The sequence below is a fragment of the Lepisosteus oculatus genome, chromosome 12, assembly GCF_040954835.1.
Source record: "Lepisosteus oculatus isolate fLepOcu1 chromosome 12, fLepOcu1.hap2, whole genome shotgun sequence".
In the NCBI taxonomy this organism is placed as follows: domain Eukaryota; kingdom Metazoa; phylum Chordata; class Actinopteri; order Semionotiformes; family Lepisosteidae; genus Lepisosteus; species Lepisosteus oculatus.
Window position 1 is genome coordinate 10,288,465 of NC_090707.1, and position 27,494 is coordinate 10,315,958.

General features: G+C 37.4%; 1 protein-coding gene across 5 annotated transcripts in view; it reads right to left on the bottom strand.

The window, feature by feature from the left end:
• Positions 1 to 27,494, bottom strand: part of slc39a10 (solute carrier family 39 member 10) — a 46,557-nt gene that overhangs the window by 8,218 nt on the left and 10,845 nt on the right. Inside the window, exons 1-10 of one of the 5 annotated variants that reach the window (XM_015358741.2) lie at positions 21,831 to 22,128; positions 21,571 to 21,631; positions 18,910 to 20,058; positions 17,139 to 17,316; positions 7,917 to 8,086; positions 6,942 to 7,106; positions 6,048 to 6,171; positions 5,474 to 5,800; positions 4,840 to 4,920; positions 227 to 417 (exon numbers count right to left, since the gene is read on the bottom strand). In XM_015358741.2, coding sequence (XP_015214227.2) covers positions 227 to 417; positions 4,840 to 4,920; positions 5,474 to 5,800; positions 6,048 to 6,171; positions 6,942 to 7,106; positions 7,917 to 8,086; positions 17,139 to 17,316; positions 18,910 to 20,037 — 2,364 coding nt within the window. In that variant the 5' untranslated portion in view covers positions 20,038 to 20,058; positions 21,571 to 21,631; positions 21,831 to 22,128. Of the gene's footprint in view, positions 1 to 226; positions 418 to 4,839; positions 4,921 to 5,473; positions 5,801 to 6,047; positions 6,172 to 6,941; positions 7,107 to 7,916; positions 8,087 to 17,138; positions 17,317 to 18,909; positions 20,059 to 21,115; positions 21,481 to 21,570; positions 21,793 to 21,830; positions 22,129 to 27,494 lie in introns of those variants that run through there. The other 4 variants (XM_015358740.2, XM_069196753.1, XM_015358742.2 and 1 more) reach the window with 4 other exon arrangements.

A 27,494-nucleotide genomic window follows, 5' to 3' on the forward strand; every position in this document is an offset into this window, starting at 1 on the left:
TAATCACTGCCATACAAATCTAAACTGCTTAACGGTCATGCCTATAACCATATATTTGATTTGTGTATGCAATACAAAGTGGTGTAGGTATTAAAATAAATGGCTAGGGAATGACTGGAGGATTACAGAGCATTATGGGGCATCTAAGGAATGGAGCTGAGAAACCTAGCCTGCTGAAAGGCACTCAGAATGATACAGTAGGACATTCCCGTCCTCTCTAACCTACCATGTCCACTAAAGCCACATAGAGGAACATCCCGGCGGTGACCGCGAAGATCCAGCTGGTGAGGTTGTTGGTGTACTGCCCCACAGCCGTGCCGATCAGCATGCCCACGTACGCCATCAGAGCAGACAGTACATTGTAAACGATGGCCTGTTTCACCGACATCCCTGCCTTTAGCAGCACCGCAAAATCTCCTGGAACAGATGCAAAGGGGGACACTGGATAAGGCAAGCTAGGTCCCACATTGCAAGACACAACATTATCGAATCTGTTAAAACAACTCTTTGTAACACAACTATTTACCATCCTACTAAGTCACATCTTTGTTTATTCAATTTAAAAGATCTTTAGTACACTGCATCTTACACATGCATTACTCTTCTCTATAAATTTAGACAAAAACTGTGAACACTCAGCTCTCATTTTCTTTGCTTCTGGGTGTGTTTAAATAATGGAAATGAGCAACATGCTGAGAAGAAACCTTTCCATGTCAGTGAGCTAAATTAACAGAACTATCTATGCCAATTATGTTCCTGATGGTCTACATAAAAGAAAAAAATAAAACTTTAATTTCTCATTTCAGTTATTCAGATTAATGCTGTTAAGTGATTTATCTTTCACTGTGAAAAGCTTAACTTCAACAATGCCTCACATCCCTTAAGAAACTCAAAAGTAATAAATCATTATACATCGCCTTTACCTGCGAATCCTCCGCAGGGAATAGCTACACTGAAGATTATTTACTTTAAAAGCTGAAAATCCTACTTATCTTAGACATTAACACATATTATTTGGTGTAAATGTATAATTTGTACCGCAGTGCTCATAAATAGCACTCAAAGCAAAATTAATGGTGAGGTTTTAATTTTTCTTACAAAAGATTTTTTCACATATTTCTGAATTAACTTAATTAATAGACAGAAGAAATAAATTGAATGTTGTGATTTTTTGTTATGCAATTATGTTTTTTTGCTTCCCTTTTCAAAAATGATTTATGTTTCTCAGATTTGATCAAATTTCATATAGTACTGTTAGCTGTATAATTGTGCTAATTGTTAGGAGTATGGTACACATAAACGGTAATACATTACTGTAAACAACTAAATTAAACTCAGAACCCTTGAAAATATATCACTTTTTAAAAATGCACAATCAGACGCAAAGCATTCATCTGAGTAAGCAAGAACATTTTCACTTAATTATCACTGAAATGACAGCTATATTACACTCCTCATACACAATTTATCTTTTGTTCACACTCTAAAATGCAAGTTTGATTTATGCTGCAAAAGAGGATATGTAAATAAAAGCAAAGAACTTCACAAAGTGGTGAGAAAGATGAAATGCCCCTGTATAAGCTCTGGTCATTTATCCACCAACTACAACAAAAAAATAAATTTGTCAGTATCCTCCAGGATAAGCTTTATGCTCTAGACGTTGCTGTTTAGTACACTGTGAGAATATAACCATTGTGAAAGTTAGTAACCATTAACCTATACAAGATAAATCAACATTGAGAAAATGCAGAAACCATTTCCTTTTCAATACACAACTCTTAATGCCTGGAATGCAAAAGTAAAAAACTGCATACTCATTTTACAACTTGAATAGGTAGACACAGTTTCCCCATTTTCTTTAAGTTCACGTCGGTCTAGTAACAGAAAATGTGCTTCCCACTTCCATAAAATGTTTGCTTTTTAGTTCTTGGTTTCCTCTTTCTCCCCCATTGGGATAGATTGCGTATCAGAATTCCTAAATTATGGATATTTGCATATTAAGATCTTCATCCTGCAGTATGAGGAGCCTAGCTCTGCCAAACCTTTAATTTGACTTCTGCTCCTTTATTTCCCGTTCATGGCCTGCTTAGTTAAATGCTGACACTCCTGTATCTTGTCATCCACTTGATGTGAGCCTGGTGTATTCATATAGACTTCAGGATTTAATTCATATTGACATTTCCCTCAGACACTGTATATTGTCTTTTTGTCTCATAATTATGCACATAATTGCAACTCGGTATGTAGTGGAAAGATTCCTGAATTCCCAGAAGATATGGCATTTTCACTCTCCTATTTTGCATAATCATAATCTCTTTACAGAATATTTCCTTTTTTTCTTCTCCACTTTGGAGAATTCACATTCTAACATATAATTATAACCAGGGTGATCTTGGCCTCTTTCAGGATTTGCAAAACTGCATGAGAGCAGGCTCGTCTTCCATACCTTACTTACATTTTTGTAATTCAGTAGTGTCCCAAAGGGAGTGGGCAAACCTGTCTACACAGGTGCATATTTATCAGGATGCCAATGCTAAAACAATCACAGTACTTCTATCATAGCTGTCTGACTTCATTTTACGGGTCATCTGAAATGGGCTTGGGAAAAGGTTCCACTGATGGTGGTAGTAGGGAGAAATGTTGCTTTGTTTCATTTTAGAAAATTATAGAAACTACTAAAAAGTGGTTCAACAAAAGAAAAAATGTTACTTTTTTAACATAGTGGAAGAATTTTCAATATTTTAAAATGTGTTTCAAAAAGCTTTTTGCTTTAAGAGAGAAAACATTTGACTGCAAAAGCAAGCAAAATTGGAAATGAAAACTAGACACTAAAAGAAATATATAGTATGTATTTAGCTTTCTTGAAGTGCCAGTTGGCAGGCAGTCACAAGCCTATTCATCAATTGATGTATTCTGTACATCACCCAGCCTGACGAGAGATATCATTAGCACTGAGGAATTGTCACTTGCAGCTTGTGCTGCAAAACTGCCTCATTAAACAAACTGGAGGTGAGAGCACCACAGCAAAGAAGAGTTTTCAAAACGACACCTCAGATTACCATGCTGGTACTTTTACTTTTCACTACTCCTGCTAGACAGCTGACAAGCTTTGTTTTCCTGCAAGAGAGCTTTCTACTGCTGCCTTGCTGTGTTTGTGAATCAAAAAAGCCTTACATGTCTTTAGAACAGACAAAGATTAAGAACGGGGCTAGAAAGTCTTTGTTGTGTGCCTGTATGTGTGAGGTTTATGTTCAGATGAAAACAGGACACCTTTAGCTATTCTGCCTATAATAAATACAAGAAGCAAACAAAAAACTATTCAAATAAATTATTTTAACTTGAATATTTGGCTCAGATTCAATAGGTGGATCCACTAAGTAACATTTGTGTCAATTTTCACAGTACTAAACACTGACAGAATCAAGCTGAATCTAGTTCTCATGCACCCCAGTTATCGCATTCATGAAGTCAATGTGATCCAAAAATTAGATAGCAGGTACTGTATATGTACTAAAGCTGGCTTAATGTTGGGGTAATAATATAGGAAGGTTTTGCACATTTGCTTTAGCTACAAATGTATCAATATCTGCAGTGCAAACAGAAACATTTTTAAAATGTTTTTGTTGAACAATATGCAAGATTGTGGATTAAACACTAAATCAAATCCTGCAAACAAGTCTCATGTTTACCAGCATTTATTTTTTTTACAAATACAATACCTTAGAAAACACATTCTTCTTATGGATACACAGTTAGGGATTATGTTATACTTCTAATTTTTAATAGAACTTCAGATACTAGTGAAAACATAAGCAGAAATATAACTAGATTTTGTTCTATCTGACCTCTGCCTGGCAGTTTTGTCTAAAGGTTTATGGTGGTGACCTTCAAAGAGGCAGGTTGGGAATTGCACTATAACTACAGTTCCTGGGTATTGTACTCTGGACAGCTAAAGTCATTAACAGTTTCATGGTCTGTCAGACACAATCATCACTAATGGGACCCCCGGCAGACTTTTCTCTGTACAATAAATTCTGGAGTTTCGTAAGGTGACTGATTCGATCCTAATCCAGCTCTGCAATAGGAAACTCCTTGTCTTGCATCACTGAGCCACCAGGATAACCATGCCCCTCCCCTTATAAAAAGCACATTTTTTGACTGTTGATTGATTTTTTTACAAAATAAATGCAAAAACCACAAAAAAAGATTCAAGATAAAATAGGTTCGGAATCTTAGCTCCTAGGCTTCTGCAGCACAATCATTTTTTCTGCTGCTCATCTTCCCATTAATTTGCCGATTAAAACAACACTGAAATACAGATGTAATCTTCAGTGCTGACAGAGAACCATCTCGAAAACAGCAGTGACAACAGCAATGATGAAAGACCAGATATCATCAACACCGGGGACTAAAGACCCCTAAGCACTTTTCTCCCTATGTTTTCACTCCAAGAGCACACAAGTTCATTTCCAAGTTATCACACTCTATCAAGCATCACAGCCCAAGAAAATGAAGCAAAATCAAGTGTATGCTTGCCTTTGCATATTTAGAATCAAATAACATCTTATAGGGAGCAACAATGGGGAGTTTCTTTTTGCGGCCTTCCCCTGTGCTTTTATAGTACAAAAAAAATACTAAAATGACTTTTTAATGTTCATTAAATGATCAGCTCATTAAGACAATTGCCGACACCTCAAACATGGTCTGAATGCAACTCTCTAAATACCGTTTTGAGTTTACCTGGCTTCTGCAGGCTGTGCAGACATCAGCTATCTGTCATTTTGTGAACTACATAGCTCGCAGGTGCCAGCTGCCTTGTGGCAGTTTTGAAATACTCACCGAGCTCATGAGGGAGCTCATGGCAAAAAACAGCAATGGAAGTGCTGATGCCCCCCGTCACTGTGGCACTGAAAGCTGCCCCTGGGAGACAACAGAAACACCATCTCAAACAATTTACTCTGGCACTAACCCCCTCCTTTATTCTGAGAATAAAGCAGTGATGTAGTCTTGAGCTGTTGAATGCAAAAAATGCTGCTTTGAACCAAATATACAGTTGATATGTAAAGTACTTTAATGTGTAATTGTATTAATACTACACATAATACTAGACATCAGTTCTTGCCTGCTAGTTTACTTCTATAAGTAGAGTATTAATAGTTCAGGTGGGTAGCTGCGTCAGCATGCGTAGGCTGCAAAGGAACAAGTAATAGGTTTATTCCATGCTGAAAAAAAGAAGAAAGAGAACACAACGTTTCGGCCGTGGAGCCTTCTTCAGGTGTCTCTCTACTGCCCTGTCTCTCTCACACCTGAAGAAGGCTCCACGGCCGAAACGTTGTGTTCTCTTTCTTCTTTTTTTCAGCATGGAATAAACCTATTACTTGAGTATTAATAGTTGCAGGATATTGTTTAGAGATCCTGATAATCCCCAGCACTAGGGCACCCCACCAAGAGCTGTACAGATATGCAGTCTCACCTATGGCCAGGCCATCACTGAAATTGTGCATGCCATCCCCCATGATGACCATCCAGGCAATGCTGGCTATCCCTGCATCTTTCATCTCTTGATCGGAATGGCAGTGTCCATGGTGTGAGTGACCATGGCCGTGTGAATGCCCATGGGAATGCTTCTTCGTCTTGACCTTCCTGCCGCTGTCTTTGTCAGGGGAGTTTGCCCTTTGATGGTCATGATCATGGTCAGCAGCAGCCAGGGGCTTTTTGCTGGGGGACTCTGGGTCCGGCAGCTCAGTCAGTTGGGTGTCATTGTGCTTGCTGTCACATGACAACGCAGAACTGTCTAGCCCTTTGAGGAGAAACATTAATAAAGTAAAAGAGAACTGCCAATAAAACAGGGCATATGACTCTTCTGAATGTTTAACAGGAAATTAATAAGCTAAACTTCTGTCAGAAACCAGAGGTATGCTCAGATTCTTTAAGTAATCAGGTTTCAGTCTATGCACAGAGGACAAATGTCTAGAATCATTATGAAAGTAATAATAAGTACAACCACTGCAAAAAGAGCTTTGGGACTATAATAAGAGATGACTTACCCTCAGCTGTCAGTGGTTTGAGATGGAGCCACTCCGCATCAGAACGGCGGTTTAGTTTGTGATCAGACAGCTTCCTCCCAATCTTTGATTCATCCCCATTTCTCTTCTTCCTGCACCAGCTTCCCTGATTTGTTTCAGAAGACCACAACATAGTTAGCATTCAGACGAGGATTCAGAATCTTGCTTAACAACATATCTCCTGATAGTTATACCAAAAAAGCAAACAGAAAAAAGAAAAAAATGGAATAATTGCGGTAGAGTATATCAAGCATTGTCAGTACAAAAACGAAGTACAGTACTCAAAGTTGTCTACAAAATATACAGTAATCCTTCAATTTACGGAAACCTAATTTCCAGGATATTAATATTAAAGGAATGAGCTAATATGGGACTGTATTTCATAAACAGCAGTACATTTTTTTAAATGGACATTTGCATATAATGAAATAAATGTTCTGTATATTTTATAAGAAAAAACAAATTAAGTCCATACATGATCTGTTTGTTTTTTTTAACCCTGATGTTTAACAAAACTTTTAAGTCCAGGCATACTTGAACTCCACACAGGTTTATATGTACAGTATATATGCAAGGCCATACTGTATAATTTAAAGAATGGAGACTATATGGGAAAAGTAAGCATTTGTTACATGTAGAGTACAGGATTTTGTTCCATAGGAACATATCAACTTACATACTGTATATGGGAGGTAATGGAAAAATTGGTATTGATTTACAGAATTTTGAGGTAACAAAAGATTTTTAATGGAGCATACCATCTCCAACCTTGGTCAACCTTTGAAAAAATTTCAAAAATCAAACATCTCAGTTCACGGCCTTTCACAAAGCAGCAGGGTGAATTTCACAGAGCTCTGGTATTTCTGCTTTCATTACCCCTTGGTCTCTGTTGTGCTTGAACATGCCGATGCAGTGTTCTATGATGAAGAGCAGGTAGATGCCCCCCAGGGCTGTCAGGCCCTTCCACACACCATCATACTCCACGAGCAGGTCTGTCTCTTCTTGGCTTTCATCATGGCTGTGATCATGTCCACCCTGGGACTGACATGGACAAGCACAACAAGGGAGCTCTAGACATGTATTGATTTGAAATCACACTAAAAAGAAACAATAAAAAGATACATGATTCCTTAAAAAGGCAAAATATCACACCCTGGAATACGGCCTCAACTCTTTAAATTAATGTTTTGACTTGTTTGTTTCTACAGCCATATTTGCTGTTTCACACAAAACTGAAAAGGAATACAGGATAAACGTGATTGGAAGAAACAAAATTAAGATTCTTGAGTAGGTTGATGCTAAATTCTGTGTTTTCATATGCACCAGTGAATTAACACAGTGCATGTGTGAAGTACACAGTTTGTTTTTATTCAGAAAGCCACACACCATGCAGATGATACCAAGGGGACTAACAGTTAAATGATTTAAGAAACCATATGCTTTGTCAGTTGTGGAAGATTTATACAGCAGAACAAATTTCAGAATCTTACATTTCAGATTCTGACTTGAGTATTCTGGAAGCAAATTCCAATTTCTCAACACAATCATGTGATCCTCAGTGTCTTTACCCTGCCATTAAGGATAATTGAGAAAGTAATATAATGGATGGTCTTGACATAGCACTGGGCAGACCAAAAATGCTGTAGCAGTCATTATTTTTTCTTCTGACACACACAGCCCTGTACCACTTCGTCTGAAAGTTTCAATCACTTTCCCCTTCCTCCACCTCCACTTTGGTATCCACCCCCACAATAGTAATAATAAGTGCAATAGATTATCTGATAATGTAAGAGGAACATACAGTATATGACATGGTAACCTGCTGTGCACAAGCAGACTTGGGGCACTCACATGAGGCAGTAGGTGTAGCAGGGCATCCCCACTCAGTGTACCCACTGCTAGGGCCACCAGGAATGTGAGAAGGAACTTGAAGCAGGACTGGTTGATAATGGGTACCAGAATTACTCCCAGCAGAGACAGCAGGCTAATAACGGTGATAGACAGGAGACCCCAGAGCCAGGCTGTAAGATAAAAACACGATTCAATTGGGACTTTTCTTCTAGTATTCCACTGCTTTTATCAGCTTGAAACAAACACATGCAAACCAATTGTGAGATACAACCAACAGTTCTTTAAAATGTACATTTTGTGCAAAGGCACAGCTTACAACATATGGAAAGGATAAAAAATGACTGACGCCTCTACAACATCAAACAATAATCAAGGCTTTTTCAAATAATTTTTTTAGAAAAGTCTGAAGTGGCCAGAAAACATTTGCTACTTCATTAATTCACTGTTCCCGTAGATCAGCATTTACTTTGTGTTAGCACGCTTTTCATCTCAAGCCAGATGAAGAATGCACAACTGTCTCATTTACATTTGAAAGACACTCATTTTTATTTCCAAATGAGAACAGAAGAATGGCCAGGAAAGTTACTTTTCTACCAAAAAAAAAACAGGGATTTTAAATAAAAGTAGACATTCAACAACACAATGATCTAAGCATCATGTTTGGGTGTGTGTCACTTTACAAAATTATGGACCAAATACTTTTTCATAGACCTAGAGTTTGAGTGCCATGAAAAATAAAAAAATGTAACACTTGTCATTTGTCATTCAAACTTAAATGCAGTGCTAAAAAGCCATTACGGAAGAGCTCTGAAATACCTGAAAAATGAACTAAGATATCATTAAGGGCAAAAACTGAGCAATAATGTTTAACTTCTTTATATTACTGCCAGTTCTGCATACTTTTTTTTCCACAAACAAGACTTCTTATAATTCAATCTTATTTGTTCTTATGTCCTTTGGCAGCATGAATTGTTTAGCACATTAGTAAATATAACAATGTTGCAAAAGCAGTAAAACAATCAGACCACTCACTCTGTCCAGAGTGCAAGAATCTGTTTACCACAGGAAACATGCATGTAATAACTCAACGCTTGTGTTTTCACGGGACATTTCTGTTTCTTTGGTACCAGGCTGCAGATGGCTCTTACTCCCTGCTTGGCTGTGGACGTTCGAAGGAGATGCAGTGTTTTGAGCCGCTATGCAGGTGGGAGTGCAGCCTGATTTACCAGTCATTTCTGTGTCCAGAATCATTGTTCTGCAAATAAGGCCTGGCTAAAACATTTAGAATCAAGGAGAATTCAAGGACTGGACAGAGGCTGTCCAACAGGTCAGTAAGACACGGGTTCTTCATACCCATGTGACTAATCATTTGCCAGATCACTCCATCTCCCAGGGAAAAACTACGCAAAGTAAAAGCCATCAGCATAGAGAATCAATGTGTTTCTTTCTCTTTTACAAAGGTAGCATTGTATGATCCTCATATGTTCCAACTTCCATCCCTTCACTTCTTTGGCTTAGACTCTGCTTTTGGCTCTTTCATAATCAAGTACTAAAACTGATATTTCAGTTGAATTACAGGACAAGCCCTACACTTCTAGTAATTACAAATTTCAGTGATGAACATATTATACAAACTAGGCTCAAATACTCCAGAAAGTCTCAGGCAGAGTAGTAGAGGTTTTGGAGACTGCTTTCAAAGACCTGTCACTCTCACTGTGCTGTTTACTAACTGTATGTCTGTTCCCTGATTGTTCTCAGTAGCTCTATAAAGCAGCAAACATACTTGTCAATATTTCAGTCATGGCTTCCACTACCACCTCATAAAGTTGGCTTGCAACAGGCAAACCTCAAAATTCAATGTATTAATTCCAACCAAGGCCACAAAGACACTGTATAAAACACTGTATTTCTCAAAGGGCTGTGGTTTCAGCTGCATAATTGTGGGGCATGCATTCTGCTCCAACATTCAAAATGTGGAAAATGTTTTTATTTTTCTGATTTACAGGGGGTGCAGTAAAAATAAATGCTGCAAAATTATTTAAACAGTTTTAATTGCAGTATCTTGCATTCTTTTCAACATTATATCCTTATAATCTAATATATCACAACACATAGTGTGGCACCAACAAAATATATCACAAAGAAATAAAACTACTAGATCAAGGTGTGAAGATCAGTTTTAAATGTCCCAGGAAAATGTTCTCAGTGTGATCTAAAAATACTACAGGCAGTGTGATAAGGTATTAATACAACATCATAAGTCTGTAATTGAATTCTAAAAATCCGGAATTGTAAATTCAAGTTTTCAAGTTTTTTAATGACAGAAGCCAGTCACGCGGCATCTGAGCAAAACATTGACACTAGAATATACAGCAAGAAAATATTCCTACACTGTAAGAAAAACCCACTTTCTTATTTATCTCATGAGTCATGTTTGTTATTTTCAGAATATTATTTAATATTCTTTGACTGCAGATGCATTTCTTTTTTAGTCCAGCATGACCTTAGTACTTAGGGACACAATTAAAACGAAATAGCCTTGAGCAGGTGGTGAGGTTTTTTTCATACAGTACTTCACAAAGCACAAAGACAAACTTATTGCTAGCCTGATTCATTTACTGTACAATGCTAAACCACAGAAATGTTAACTTCTAATTCCACGTACAGCACACTGTTTACTGTCAAAAACCACGAAAATAGTGCAATAAAAAAGATGCAACTCAACTTTGTTAAAAGGTATACAGTAATCCAAGATAAATATGAATTGTTCTTTTTTAAGTAGTTTTATTTTTCTTTAAATTTTCTCTTCAGGTGGTGTGTTGATTCACAACATTTGCATCCAGAAAAGCTGAGAAGTTTTTGTGATCACTTTTATTTTGCATCTTGTTGTGAACAAGTCATTCTAATTCATCACATATATGTGTGGGCACCCAGAACGATGGTGATTTAAAATTCGTTAAGAATGTGATGTTGACCTAATTAAATTGCATTTTCTTCATTGTATAGTCTCATACAGTATCTTTAGTATGCACTTTGTTTTAATGCAACCTCTCTTCTTCAGAGGAGACATCTTTCAGTTTTATTATAATTGATTTTTATACTGTAACCTCATCAAGCATGGCTGCAGAGCAATGTTTATGTTTAAGTGATAACACAAGTAACTACTATTTATTAATGACAGATTCAGCCACTTCATTAGCCTCAGTTTGAAGCAGTGAGACACCAATAGAAAACTGCTCTAATGGTCTCCTTTGACATAGCTTTATGAGATTACGGATGGTTTCAAAGAAGTGAAGCTGTCTTTGTACTCACTGATGGCTTTCCTTCTTTTGAGTAAATGCATGGACATTTTCTACTCCGTTGGTGATCTCTTTATTAAAAAATCAGGCATTTATCCTCTATTTCCTAGACATGTTCTTATTAATCCCTGCATTTTTAAAGGGTGAGTTGGCAATCTACTGTATATTAGCATGAAAATGTAGTGGGGAAGGTAATTCTCCAAACACAACAATATGCAAAACCTTCTACATTATTCACTGTAGCTGCTGTACAGGCAGTGTACCTGTTTCACCTGGAGTGGCTACACACCCAACTACTTGAAACATTTTACAATGTGCTTGAAGCTACTACATTACAATAGGTACAGAATAGTGTAGTTTGTATGCATTTCTTGTTTACCCGAATTCCTGGTAAAGCTGGATTTCTCAAGATGGGTAAGGGAGATCACATATAGATTGTCTTAAATAAGACCCATATCTGACAATCTTTCAGTTTCTCTGATCTGACTTATGATCTTCTTGGGCCAATGTTTTGACACCCAGGAATGTTAGTTTCTGTTATCTGTTTGGGTTTCAGTTCTTCACTGGTTAGTCATGAACGTGTACCACATTGCTGAATTTAACCTTGTACCTCCTGCACAACCTCAAAAATCTCCCTGAATTCTGTGATTAAACAGAATTCAATAATTTTGTATACATCAAAACAACATGAAAGGGTTCCATCTGTTCCCTATGCACATAAATTTGCACACAAAATGTACGACTGGCATTGAAGTAGGCAACAATCTGGCATTGTGTTTCAATTAGCTGCAAGTAGGCTGAGTCTTGTGAAAGTTTTTCCAAGACATTACTGTCTTCTCCACGGCCAGAGGTACAATTTGTATACAGATCAAAGTGATGACCTGGCAACTCACGGAGACAGCTGACCTACTTTCTACTCAAAATGCTCACAAGACTTCAAACCAAAAAATGTGCTGCTCCTTGAAGAATTACCATTCTTAGCTTGAGAGATGCAAGCTTCTACAATTAAAAACAGATTTTATACCTAATCACAAATATGTCATTTGCCACCAAAACCCATTATTGCAGACTGTAAAATACAAAGCTAATTTCAAGTTTCACCAACTATCTATAATTGTTTCTAAGCAGCATGTTTTTTCTGCTTCACTTACTATTAGAAATGACAGGATCATGCAGCTCTATTTTTGTCATCCTTAATCAGTATACTTTGAAGTCCCTAGGCAAACATGTAAGATCATGCATACGCATATTTTAAGATCACTTTTATATAAAGTCTTCAGGCTTGACAAAGGTATCATACAGCTTGTAGAATAACTTAAGGATCTCAGAGCTGTTAATTTTTTACTCACTGAAAATTGCTTCATGATTAAGCACCTGACAATAAGATCCATCATATGATGCATTTGGGAAAGTGCTGCTTTCTCAATATACACTCCTATAAGTAAGCAGACCTTCTCAAAAGGTTTATCAGATAGGTTAAACTTTTCCCCATGGCACTTAAATTCTAGACAAGTGCACTGCATTTAATGAAATTGGATCCTTGAGACACTCTTCAAATGAAAATGAAAATCAGGTCACATAAACTGTTGAGGTCCTTCATGCTCAACTTATTCATCTAGTCCCTATCTCATTATCTTAGTAAAAAGAAAATCCATTTAAAAAAAAAATAAAAAGCTGGAAAGAAGCAGTCATCTGTGCAAGCTTTCTAATTATGCGTTTTCAAAGCCAGGGCGAGAAGATGGCATTCTACGCTGTTTGAACATTTTAATTGGCAGAAAAACGCTTAGCAGCCATTTTACTAATCCCCTGGTATTTAAGGCAGGATGCAAATTAAGAGTGAATGAGCCTGGCCTAAAATCCCCAGTATTTCCATAGCACACTTAAAAGCCAATAGCCCCACTATTTCTCAGAGGCAATGTTAAAAGTAGGGAAGCTAATGAGGTATTATCTGTTTCACTCTGCAAGACTCATACAGGACCAGCCAACACTTCTTAATGATGCTACAATTATCTGAATTATCAGCAGTGTTCTTACCCACTATGAATAATTTCTGTGTACGGCAGAGAAAGATTGTTCCATCAAGTGATACTGCTTACAGCTGTCTTCCAAGGTTAATGAAAAAAATAGTCCTAAATGGCAATGTCAACTGAGAGATAAGAATTACTATAGGTGAACAAGGATAATGTCAAATGTCTTGTTGTTTAGACTCCTAGCATGACTGTCCAAACATTTTTTCTACAGGTATAATTTTTATTTAACGGACGGCCAGGTTGATACAACACACTGCATTGCTGCAAAAACAACAAGGGTGTGGTTTCTGACCTCTTCCATTTACGAAAATGTGTGGTTCAAAATGAAAAAAAATTGCATTAAACTCAAAGCAGAAATGTCAGATCCTTCCAATGATTGTTTTCCTACATCAAAAAAGCTAATAAAAGCAAATTTTCCCTCCATAATTTAACTTTTCATATAAATTTTTACTAAAACAATATATCTGTCTTACCTGCCAAGAAACACTTCTACATAAGAGGGAAAGGGGTTACATGTCTAAAGAATGGAAAACAGATGAGCCACTGGTTGGTTGTAAATAAGATTCATTTTTAATTTCATTTGAGTGTTATGAGTAAAATGTATTTCAGTGTATTAAAATATACCATATAACAGTAAGGTTCCTAGAGGATATACATTTATGAATGATAATTTACATACCAATGAATAATTCTGCTTTGGCCTGTAATTAGATACATCTTTTAGTCTAATCCATAGCAACCAAACAATTTATTGTCTTATTTGCATAATATTTTTCAGCGAAATTACAGATTTTGTACAATCTAATGGTCTGTTTTACATAATGTGGCGTCTCTTTATCATATAAATTCCCACCATGGTAGTATTGAAAATAAAACAACATTTCATATTTTCAGCCTTCTGTGAATCTGCTTCATTATTTAACACATTAAAAAAACAAAAGTCGGGATCAATCCCTGTTACAACAAAGAAATCACAGCTCACAATACACATGGAATAACCTTCACATTTGGTACATTTTTTCTTATAGTTCTTAGTTCAAAACAGTCATGCAACTGACAGCTGAATGTACAAAAACATCTGTTGGTATGTAAAACACATTCCGAACAGAGGAACCTGTGCTATAAACGTATATGTGAATAGACTTTTCTATTTTCTACTTAATAATCACCCTGACTTTATAAATCAAGTCTTTGAAAAAAAGTGGGCAACAGAAACTCTGGATTTTTTAGGACAGTACAGCACAATTTCTTTCAATGAAACACAAATAAGTCCTCTGGATTCTGAATTCCATCCCTTTAAGTCTGTTCCACACCTCACCTGACTCTCAAAGAAACTCTAAATGTAAATCAATGCCAACAAACACTAACCACCTCAAGATATAAAGCATCCAATCATCTATGAAAGTCCTAGGTTTGAATTTATCTTGCCAGGTTTATTCTGGCAATGGTTTAACTAAATGAGCAAGTATGCTGTATGTATTAATGTCATTCCGAGTAAAAACTTATAGTGGAAAAGGAAAGGAACTCTTTTGGGTGGGAAGATTTCCAAAAACATACAAACTATCAAGGAATAATAAAATCTATCAAATCATTTACAGATTTTAGCCTCCCCCATTTTCCAGCTTTCGTTGAAGAATTAAGACCTGCTTGTTCTACAGTCTTCATAATTTCTATTTACAGGAATTCACAAGCTTTTACTTAAGAAAACGTGAAAGAGAATGAGCAATTTTCTACTCTACAGTGATGGCTTGGTACTGTTAGTGTTAAAAGCCTACAAATAAGCCACAGATTCTCTTTTTCTCAACTTATATTTTTCACATTGTTAATTAGTAAATTCTTAATTGTATAGTGCTATGGCAGCAGAATAGTCTGCTAATTATCAACCTCTATTTTACAAAATACAGAAACACAAAAATGTACGGTAACCGACTTAGGGAAGAATTACTCCAGTCAAGGTTTTTAATGGACTTCATGGCTTCATAACCAAGCCGACATTTATTAAAGCTGTTTGGAAAAAAATAACTAATCAATGGTTCACTTAAACATCCAAACCCTGTGAAGATATATGATTGGCGAAACACACTTTGCTAATCATTAAAAGTTCTGTAAAATGCATGAACACAAGGATAATTTATTATGAGATTTTCGTAGTGCTTCACATCAGGTTAGACGCATGTTCCCCCCAACAACAGTCGTGTGGCACCATCACATTTTTATTTTCCTACTGAGAAATTCAGGAGTAAACAAAAGTTTGGAAAAACAAACCCAGTTGAATCTAATAAGTCTGTATTATGGTTGAATAATTATTTTATCCTTGTAAGTTTGGGGGGGAAAAGAAACTAATGACAAAATGCTTGAGCTAAAACACCGTGGGATCTACAGATACTGTATAAGTAGTGACCTGAACTACTTAGTCCGTCTCAAAGGCATAGACAAATGTGAATCAGGCTGTGACTGGGCAGATTGCATTAAAACAGTTTACAGCACATGTCCAACAGAATTCCAGAAATTTACCATCATGCACCAGAATTTACCACAGGAATAATTCTGTTTGTCTGATAAAACACTTACACAGAGGGTGGAAGGGCGAGAGAAATCCTCCCTGAAGCTAACAAGATCAAGGCAGATAACTATTCACGCATAATTATAGACCACCCAGCTTACACCACAAGCTTAACTAGATTTACTGTTCTGTAAATGAAAATAAACTTCCGCACTACTTAAGACATTCCACTTCAAAACTGGAAAAGTCTCCTGTCTGCTCTGAAAGGCACAGCTTCCTCCTTGCCATGTTTTTTTTTTTTAATCCAAGCTAGAAGTCACAGGTTCATCATATCCCTGTATGCCAATATAAGAGCTGTCCATCTCCCATCTGTTGTTTTCACTTTACAAACACATCACACCTGGAACATACCAAGTCACAGCAGCCCACAAGTGTAATAAAAAATATACAGCACCGACTAAGAACCAGTCAAACCAGTCAAACTCATCTTCTTATGAACAACACAAGAAAGGTTACAAATAATAATAATAATAATAATTGCTTACACTTATATAGCGCTTTTCTGGACACTCCACTCAAAGCACTTTACAGGTAATGGGGACTCCCCTCCACCACCACCAATGTGCAGCATCCACCTGGATGATGAGACGGCAGCCATAGTGCGCCAGAACGCTCCCCACACATCAGCTATCAGTGGGGAGGAGAGCAGAGTAATGAAGCCAATTCTTCATTATTAGGAGATTATTAGGGGATTATTAGGAGGCCATGATTAGTAAGGGCCAATGGGAAATTTGGCCAGGACACTGGGGTTACACCCCTACTCTTTTCGAGAAACACCCTGGGATTTTTAATAACCACAGAGAGTCAGGACCTCGGTTTTACATCTCATCCGAAGGACGGCGCGTGGTTACAGTACAGTTACAGTGTCCCCATCACTATACTGGGGCATTAGGACCCACATGGACCGCAGGGTGAGCGCCCCCTGCTGGCCCCACTAACACCTCTTTCAGCAGCAACCTTAGTTTTTCCAGGAGGTCACCCATCCAGGTACTGACCAGGCTCACACCTGCTTAGCTTCAGTGGGTTGCCAGTTGTGAGTTGCAGGGTGATATGGCTGCTGACAAATGAAAGTAAGGTAATCCAGCAAGTCATTTCTTGATTTTACACAGTAAATTCTAGACACCCACCACTGATTCTGCAAAAAAGTGGCTCAATTGTCAATCCTAAGTGAACACTATCTTGGTTTCCACTTGTGTTCTAGGATTCAAGACATTACTTTAGAATGGCATCTGCCTCCTTGCTTAAAGGATATTGTTACTGGCATGTCATAAATCAATTTAGATTTTCAGGGATTAAGGACATCTTTTTGCTCTTAAGATGTTCCACCTACCTGACAGGGTAGATTCTGCCTTTTGGGGCTCAATGTCCAGCTGGTGGTAGTGGCGGATGCAGACCCGGCTGTCTATCTGGTAGAGCAGAGCTGGGCAGAGGTAGGTAAACTGTGCTGGAGATATGGGCATTTCAGGGCTCAATCCATAGTAGTGCAGCAACTGGGTGACATTCAGACACTAAGAAGAGTAAAGAGATGATACAACAAGCCAAAAAGAGAGAAAATCCTCAAGGTTACCACATTGATAACCTGAAACATTCAGATTTCTAGATGAGTGGAGTACTGCTATTTTAGACTTAATAACTTGATCAAGCACTGTCTGATTTTCCAGAAGCTGTTGTATATGGCATTTTAGAATTGAAGCTCCAGCTCAAGTAAAACTTTTAAGAGGTTTCACATTTTAGAAGCTACAAAACCAGAAACAATTTCCTTCAACCAACTAAATCTGAAGTCAGGTTTTCCATGAGCAATGCTCTTTATTACAATACAAAGAGCCCATATTACAGACAAATGAAAAGATCTGTAAAGATCTGCTGAGGATTTCAGGGATTTCACTCAAAACTCTATTGAAAGTATATTTGTGTGTACAAATATATATTCTGTAATATTCTGCAAGGAAAGAAGACATTTTAGTTGAATGTTTTGCACAGCAGTTTTCTTTAAGAGATTCAATAGCTGAAACATTTTTTCATGGCTGTTCATGGAAAGCCCTGGAGGGCACATTTATTATTGACTGTTGCTTGTTTACAGTCCTGTAGTGAAAGCTCCCATCATTTGTCCAAGTAATAAAGGTAAAAAAATACCTTAAGAAAATAACTTTACTTTTTTTCCCCATTTGCAAGCAAAACAAAAAAAACTACATAAAAAGCTGCTGTAAGGCTTTATTTCACTAAACTCTCATAAACAATCAAGAACTATTTTCAATTAAATTATGGCACTACACTGAAATTTGTACTTCTTGGGTTTCCAGAGTAGCCCAAATGGTACAGGCACTCACCCCAGTGCAGGCTGAGCTCTATGAGCATGTGTTCGAGCCCGAGTCATGTCACTAGCTGACTGTGACTGAATTTTCCCAAGTGGCAACGCACTGACTGAACATGGCTGAGGATAGGGTGGAACAGTCGGCAGGGAATCTCTTTGCTTTTGGTTACACAGCAACCCCTGTAAGCTCATGAGTTTCCAGGTTTGCGCTGATATCATCAAACGACATGCCTCTTTTCCAATGGGCGCTGCGCCTCTGATACAGACCAAATTGCTAAGAATATAAATGACTCAATGTTTGATGGGCCAGAGGAGTTTGCTTACACGTTCTTATTCTCAGCTGTGTTCAATACTGTACAGCATTTGTAGCTGTGAGCCTAAATGTGGAAAATGCTGTTCCCAATGGGGGTGAGAGGTATGAACACAAATAACTTGCGATGCTAAAGTCTGAACATAAAAATGTTCACAACTTTGACTTCATTAATATATACAAGTAATGCATATGTTTTGATAGCAATTAAAGAAACTAGTTTAGCATTTGCAGTTCTACCTCGAATGGGACCAGATGCCATACATGGAAGTGATACACAGAGTGGTATTTTATGATAACAGTTTCACCTCTAAGGCACGGCTGCATATAATAATGCTAAATACTATAACAAGGAGTAGTGTGCAAGTCTTTTAAAACACACAAATTGCTTCTGATTTGCTCATTGTTTAATCAGACCAGAAAAGAAAGCAACTGGAATGGCTTAAACGTCACTCCTCACTCCTTCAGTCTTCCACCCACCTCCTCAAACTGTTGTTCACTGTCCCCTTGATGGCTGTCCGAAACTGAATGCTTCTTGTCTCTATGACCATCGGGCGCTTCTCTCTTTCTCACAGATGTGTGCTCGTCCCCAGAGCTGTGACTTTGTTCAAGGTTGTGTCCAGACTCATTGCTGTCTCTGTGAGTGTGGAAGTGGTCCCGCTGCTCCTCAGTGTGAGAAAAAGGCTCTCGACTCTCATTGCCATGCTCCCCAACCTCAGAATGGGGAGGAGGAGAAGGAGGGAGGGAGGTGACGGCAGTGTCTTTATTCCTTACACCTTTTTTGTTTTTCCGGGGCTTCTTGGCCTTGGAGTCTATAGACTGCGTTTGCTGCTGCTGGTCTGCAGTGGTGTTGTGTGGCTCTATAGGATGAGAAGAACTGCTATTGTGCTGATGGTGACGGTGAAGCTGATGACTGTGATGGTGATGGGAATGCCCAAGATGTCGATGAGGCTCAGATTCATTATGGCTGTAATCTTGGCCCTCAAGGGAATGCCTGTCCATAGGAGGCTTGAGAGTTGAGCTTAAGGATGCTTCTGATGCCCTTTGGTTGGACTGGTTGCACTGGGTATTGTGCAGATCCCTCACAGTGGTGGTGTTCTTTTCGTCTTCTGCATGTATGTGGGGATGAGGGTGTGGATGGGTATTTGTGTGTGGGTGAGTGTGAGAGTGTGAGTGAGAGTGGGAATGCAGGCCTTGCTGAACCTCCAGCGCATCCAGATGAGCCACATGATCGTGTCCCAAGTCTTCATGGTCCAACTCTACAACCCGTATCTCTCCCAGCCCCAGGCTGAACAGGAGGCTCTGAAAGCTCCCAAAGTCTAGCCGGTCCTGTTTGCCGTAGCGCCGGAAGAGCTGCTGTATGTAGAATCTCTGCTCAGTCTCAGCCTCATGCCCTTCATCAGGGCTATGTTCAGAGGGAGGGTTTCCAGCACCCCTGCCCTGCATGTAGGGTGCCTGGGAGATCTGGAAGTCATTGTGGTCGTGCACGTGGTTCTCCTCTGCATGGTGGTGGTGGTGGTGCCCATCACCATGGCAGTGGTTGCACTGATGGAACAGGAACGTGACCACACACAAGAAACAGAATTTAGTGTGCATGTGTACCTTCATCTCTTCCTCTTGTCTAGGCACCTGCAAACAACAAGAATTCAATTATATGTACAATATATACTGTATATATACACCACTCATATTGTACTTGCTTTGTTTTCTATTGCTGCAACTTTTCTATTGCTGTGCACGTAATTACATTTAGACTGAACATATGAAGCGCGCTGCTGCACAGAATAAGACCCTTTTCTGTTATTAAACAAACATACCAATATAAATCCAAGCCAAAGATGTTCTTATTTCTTAAACGCCTGAGGGGAGGATTCAACAGACTCATAAAAATTCACAGATGGTGGCCTAAAAAGTGAAGTTGAACATTATTACACTAGATAACTCACTAGAATAAATTAGCAAATGTCAGGAAAGTATTCAAGCGGTGAATCTGCCAAACAACCTACAGTACGTATGTGCTATGGATACAGTCCCAAAGCTATAGGTTAGTAAGATATAAAATCCCTGCTTGATTGTTAAAACCTCACTAATAAAACACAATTGTCAACTTCTTTCGAATGTAAACATGGAGAGCAACGTTTACATGTAATATAAAAATGAAAAGCACATAATTTTATATTAGCACAATACATCATGCTACTATAAAAACATTGATTCATATAAAATGCAAAATTATAAATGTTTCTTCACATTGGATCAATAATCTCTTAATCAGGACCAGACCAACACCGTTTATACAATATTAATCTAGAAATGTAAAAAGACTAAAATAAATCCATAATGCGACTATGATAATTTTTGTAATAAAAAAAGCAAAAAAGAAACAACATTTTCAAGTTGTAAATGTGTTTTAAACTAGGACATAAGAAAGTTTGCAAACAAGAGAAAACCATTTGGCCTATCTAGCTTGTTTAGTTTTTAGCAGTTTAGTTTTAGCTAAATTGTCACAGTGAATTTAACAATCTGCCTACTTTGGTCTATTAATAATAAAACCCAAGATCAAAGACAGTTTAACTAAATCCTGAATATTGTATCTCCTAGGTACAGGCAAAATATTCTAATATATCTGAGGAAAATAAACTTGTTATTTATGTCACAGTGGGCATTGATGGAAAAAAAAACTCACAGGGAATGATTTGTCTTCTCTTATCTCTTTTGTGCACAGACCAGCAAACAAGAAAAAAATAATGGTCCATGGGATGTTAAAAATCTTCTGTGTTGATTAGAGGATCAGTGTGAGGCTCAAATCCCGTGTAGTCATTTTCAAAGTCAGACAATACAGAAACAGTGTCAGCTAGCCTTTGTAAGAACTTCTCTCATGAATTCCAATTGTATATGTCCAAAAAAAATAAAAGCAAAGAGGAAGACAAAGAACCACTGTTTTCAGACATAAAACTGTACATTCGTATGTTGTATTTACAGAAGACATATAGTCACTTTTTGTTACTGCACAAATATTTCTTTCAAATAAAGGCACCACATTATTTCTAAATGGGATTTCAAGCATGAATAGAAACATGTTTTCGGCAAAATTGGCATTTTAGATCTACACGGACAAATAAAGTTGAGCCGGTAACCCACCTTTGAAGCTCTGACTGACCACTTAGAACCTCACAGTGATTCACTGGGACTTCACTCTAGGCTGATAAACAAGTAAAGCATACACATACAGTACCTCTCAAACTTATTTTTTTTTCTCCAAGACTGGAACTTCACATTTTAAGGAACACATAATTTTTACATAAGTATTTTAAACCCACAGAATTCCTGCATATTTTAACATAAAAAAACTATTTTGTCCCCGTTTTTTCCTGCTTCAGTAAATCATGCAAAGTACTTACGACAATTATCTTTCCTTTGCTCCATAAAATTAAATTACTTGAATCTGACACTGTAGTTTGCCCTCCACAGTTTCAAACATTAACACACATTACAGCCCCAATTTCCTACTCCTTATAGCACAGTGTTTATAAACTCTGACCGATTCTGAACTATGACCCCTATCAGAGATATAAAAGAGTAAGACAGGGACCTATTTTTCCCTCTTTTTTCCCTCAATATGCTCTTTGTTTCAGCTTTAGTCTTTTCCTTCTAAAAGAGACAGTTGTTCAACTAAAAAAAAACAAAAAACCTCCAGCCTTAAAAGCCAAGCACTCATTTTTATTTTATATAATTATCATGTGACAATTAGTGAAACAAAGAAAGGCTTTAAGACAGAAGTAGAACTACATTTACATCTGTGAACTTTTGTATAAGAAAAGTAAAAAAAATTATCACATCTTTAAAACTGACCATTTTCACCTGCCATTTAATATTTGATGTACAGCATGTATTCAGTGGAAGGAATGCAAATCAACAGCATTTCATCGAACAGGTAGCACTACTTCTTATAGTATTACATAAATAAATAATAAATAATTGCTTACACTTATATAGCTCTTTTCTGGACACTCCACTTAAAGCACTTTACAGGTAATGGGGACTCCCCTCCACCACCACCAATGTGTAGCCCTCTCCTGGATGATGTGAAGGTGGCCAAAATGCACCAGTATGTTCACCACATATACTGTAATACATGCAGTATTATGTACATCAATGTATTATGGTCAATACTAGATTGTACAGCTGGGGTTGTGAACCTGTCACAGTTGTTAAAAAGTGACCTGTTACACAGCTAAAGATAAAATTAGGAGCTTTAAGCAATGCGTGATTCATCCTACTGTAAACATGCTTAACTGGGTACAAGTAATGCACATGTATGAAATATAATAAGTGTTCTACACCTGTTTATTTCTGTCTACGGGACAGTTGTCTGCAATTTTGAGGTTTTCAGAGGAGGAGACATAAATTATTAACCAGCTTCTAGAGAATGCAGTGTTTTTTACTTTTTAACTATTTTTAATCTGAAACACTACAGTTGAAATCATGTTGTGTCATATTTAAGGCTGTCTTTTCTCATGTACTATATTGATACAATGATGTACTGACATACTGATACAATCCTAAAATCTATTTTATTGTGTGGGTATACATTTTCCAAAGCTTGTTCTACACACTCAAACTCAGATCTAACTCCACTTGTCTTTAAAAAAACTGTAATTTATATTTTGTAAACAACAGCAAGGCACAATTAAAACACGGATCAACAGACAGGTAACATTTGTTTTTGCTTTGTTTAATGCTAGTTTGAAAAATGGTTAATTGAAATCCTAAGGAATGGGATCACTTACCACTGTCAGAACTACAGCACACTGCAATGTAAACAAACAGTTAACTAATTTATTACCCATAGTTCCACTTCAACAACAAACAATAATACATACTAAACAAATAAAACTGTACTACAGCACCAGTTTAGTCAGGGCACAACAGATCAGGAAGACAAAGTTCACAATATGTGATACTATGAGAACTGAGGTCTGTGAATGTCAATGACTTTGACAACTGCAATGTTTCTTAAGAGAAAGAGTTGTATAATTACCACTTGTCTTCAGAGTGATTTTTTATGCATGCATAATTTGTTCCTGTCACACTAAACTGTTTAAAGTGCCCCGGGATCATATGCATTGATCAAAATTAAAACTTCAAAAATTACCTTTCATCAACTCGGAATCATAAAAAGACATTTTGACTTCTACAAATTGCATTTTAAAGACTGACTTGAAATGAATTCCTCCTTTTCATTAAAAAAATATGAAATTTACAGTAACAATGTGTGCATATAAATAATCTGGAACCAATTAAAATGAATTTGTTTAAGGTAATAATGGTTTTATTGACCAGCAGTTTACTGCTTATCCTTTAATTGTATTAAGAAGCAGCTAAGCTTTATTAGGTGTAATTTGGCCTGTATTTGTTTGAGAAAATTCTAACTCCATCTAATTATTGCAAGCTCCTCACAAGTCTAGAAGCCAAATCAAGAGGCTGTGTGCTCTGATTATACTGAAAGTAGATGTTTAGCTAGGCTATTTGTATCAAAGCCAAAGAGGTGGGAGATTTAAAAAATGTTTAAATAACAGTAAACAAGATTGTATTCCCTCATCAAGGCCTATATATCTTACAGGTCTGCCAGGCAATTAAAGAGACACCCAGAAGCTCCTACAATTGCTCTGAATCAAAGGGAAATATGAGCATATTAAAGATTTATCCATACAGATTCCAGTAGGGAAAAAAAATACTGAAAGAATTTCTCATATCTTCCGTTTCCTTTTATTGTTTTGAAACATTCCAGCAGTTGTTCAATGCCACCTGCAAAGAACTAAACATGTTCTGGAGAAAGAGGGGGTAACCTTTTAAACTGCTGAGTTTGTATAACCAAAATATCATGTGATAAGTCACAATGCCCTGCAGAAGACTGCTGTCCTGACCTTACCCAGTGAGTTAGAAAAGCACAGATCTTGCTGTGTTCAAAATAGTGCAATGACAGCGCTGACAGTGCAATCGTCCTGGATGTCAGTGGGCAGGTACCAGGGGTCACTGTTGTACCAAAGGCCCTGCAAACTGTGACTAGTTAATGCCTATACCACCCAGTTGGCACTAACCAAACTGTGGCAAACTAATGGCAAATTATATAAATCTGTCTAGACATAGGGGCTCAGCTGCCCATCTCACAAACGCCTTTCCTGTTTTCAGCTGTTTTCACCTCATCATCTCTTTTATGTTGATTTGATTTTTTTAACAAGCAAAAGAAAAGTGTTATTTTAGACTACAGTTAAGCTCAAGAAAAAAAAAGCAATCAGGAATCATTATATACTGTACTGAAATGTCTAATGATGGGTAGAAATTGTGATATAAAGTACATACTTAAGTCTCCTGAACAAAGAATCATAATATTTAAGTTAATTACTGTAGAATCTTCATCTCATACTATAGAAAGCACCTGACTCCAAATTACATGCATTGGCAGCCAACTGTATCTCAAGCAGAATTTGAATAACCTATGCAGTGTTGAAATAAAGTTTGTAAACCCCAAAGATAAATATGGACATTTCACAGTTCTACCATGGCAGCCTTCAAGAATCCGTTCTTTATGTAAATATGTAATAGGCTTTATAATAACAAACTCCATGTCACCTGAAATATTAATAAACAAACAAAGTCTGAGCAATCAAATTACTCGGGATGTGAAAAAGTAAGTGTAACTCTAGTTTCGTTAGCTTCATTAAGGGAATAATTAGAATCAGGTGTTCAAATAATTAGGCAGATCTTGGGAGCTCAGTCTGGAAGGCCTCATTCTATAAAAAGATCGGAAATGTTGTGAGTTTGGTCTTAACCATGCAGGTGTGTGAAAACATGGCACGCCACACTGTTAGGTAATCTCAGAAAACGAGTTATTGATTCTCATCCATCCGGAAAGGGTTAAAAAACTATTTCCAAAGATGTGAGTCTCTAGTAATCCACAATCAGAGTTTACAAATGGAGAAAGTTCAAGACCAGAGTCCCTCTACCAAGGAGCAGTCATCCTACCACAATTTCTTCAAGAACAAACCAGAAAATCAACAAGGAAATTACAAAAGACCCGAACTTAACATTCAAGAAACTGCAGCCCACTGTGCCTTGGCTAATGTGACTGTTCATGACTCAACCAAATGAAAATGAGTGAACAAGAATGGCTGATTGCAAAAAAAAAATACTGTTCTCCAAAAAGCACACTGCTCATCTGAAGCTCGCCAAAGAGTCCACAGATGATCCACAAGGCTTCTGGAACGATGTTCTCTGGATAGACGAGTCAAAGGTAGAACTCTTCGACCACTAAGAGAGTTATGTGTGGTGGAAACGAAACACTGCTTTTGAACAGAGGAGCCTCATTCCCCCCCTACTGAAATGTTGTGGCAGAGCCTGAAGCAAGCTACCATATAAGACAGCCCTCAAACGGCACAGAGCTGAAGGGGTTCTATAAGGAGGAAGAGACCCAAATTCCTCAAAACCAATGTGAGAGACTGATCAATAGTTACAGGAAAGTTTTAATTGCAGTCATTGCTGCTCAAGGGGGTTCCACCACTTAAAGAATCTAAAGGTCCACGTACTTTGTGACACATGAATATTTAATGTTGCAATAATCAATAAATGTTGATTGCATTTTGTGTCATCTGTTTCATCAGGTTAACTTTATCTACTCTTGGGACTTAAATTGACACCTAATAACATTCCATGTATCAAAAATGAAAATACAAAAATCCTAAGGGAATTACAAAACTTTTCTGAACATTTTAGATCATTAATTTTATCAAATTAAATGAATAATTGCTGGAATCACTCCAATCACCTGTCTTCAGCAGGTGATACAATGGCACAATGGTTAGCACGACAGCCTCCCAGTTCCACAGTCATGGTTTCAGTTTCAGCTTGGGGTGCTTGTCTGTGTGAAGTTCACTTGTGCGTCCTGTTTAACATTCAGGTTAGATCCCACTGGCTCCTCTAAACCTTTCCTTTTGTTTTTCAAGGGAGCTACATATTTGGGAGGCTAGCTTCCATAACAACCAGTTCCTCAAAGGAGAAATAGAACCAAATGTGCACAAAGTACTGAAGCACAGAATATGTCGCTGTGTAGAACCATACCCAAGACCCAAGAGTTGTGAGACAGCTAAGTTATGTCATGTGAGCCCTGCCATAGTGCCATCACCAAGAACATTCACAATTGTCAGGCCGCTTCCGAAATAAAGCTGGAAAAAAAAAGGAAAGCTTACAGGTCATTCTGGTTTATATTTTGCATTAGCTTAAAAAATATACCATCTCTCTCTGTATGCCCTTTAAAAACAAGGCACTAGTAAAGAACAGACCCCTCAGCTTTTTCTTATGACTATCACATGGGATGTATTATTTCTGTCTAAAACCATGCCAGGCAATTAGTCACGCGTTTCAAATTATTTAAAAAAATACAAGGGTGAATGGTGAATAGCCGCTTGTTATTTGAGTAGCTCTAGATCTGGTCCAACTCACATAAAGCTTTAATGATCACTACGTTTATTAGCTATAATTAAATACAGTAGTTTGTAATCAAAGAGAATAAAGAGAAAAAACTTTCAAATCTATTTAATTTTCAGATCTATTTAATTTTATTTTATACTCTTATGAGTTGATCAACCAGCAAATATCATCTAATAAAAAATTACCAGAAACTAATCACAACAGAGGGAAGATAGGACAATGCCCTAGGAACATGATTTAGACAGATGCTCCTAAGTAAGTTGAATTGTGCCTATAAGGGTTTTTTTTAAAAGGTCAAGAAAGAGAAAATGAAAAGCAAATGAATGGCACCCAAAAACATGAAAATTTACAAAATTGATTTGACGCCAAGATCAAAAGGTGATTGGTTAGCCCTCTGGTAAGTTACTAGCTGCAAAATGCTTCTCGCTCCAAGTCTTTAAATATAAATAGAAAAATAATAAGCTCTCAAACAAAAAAGTAACATTCTACCAGGAAGGCTTTAGCAACTCAGAACTGATCCTTGAACAGGATTTTTTGTCTTGATAGTGTGTGGGAGGATTAGGCAGCGCTGACTGCCT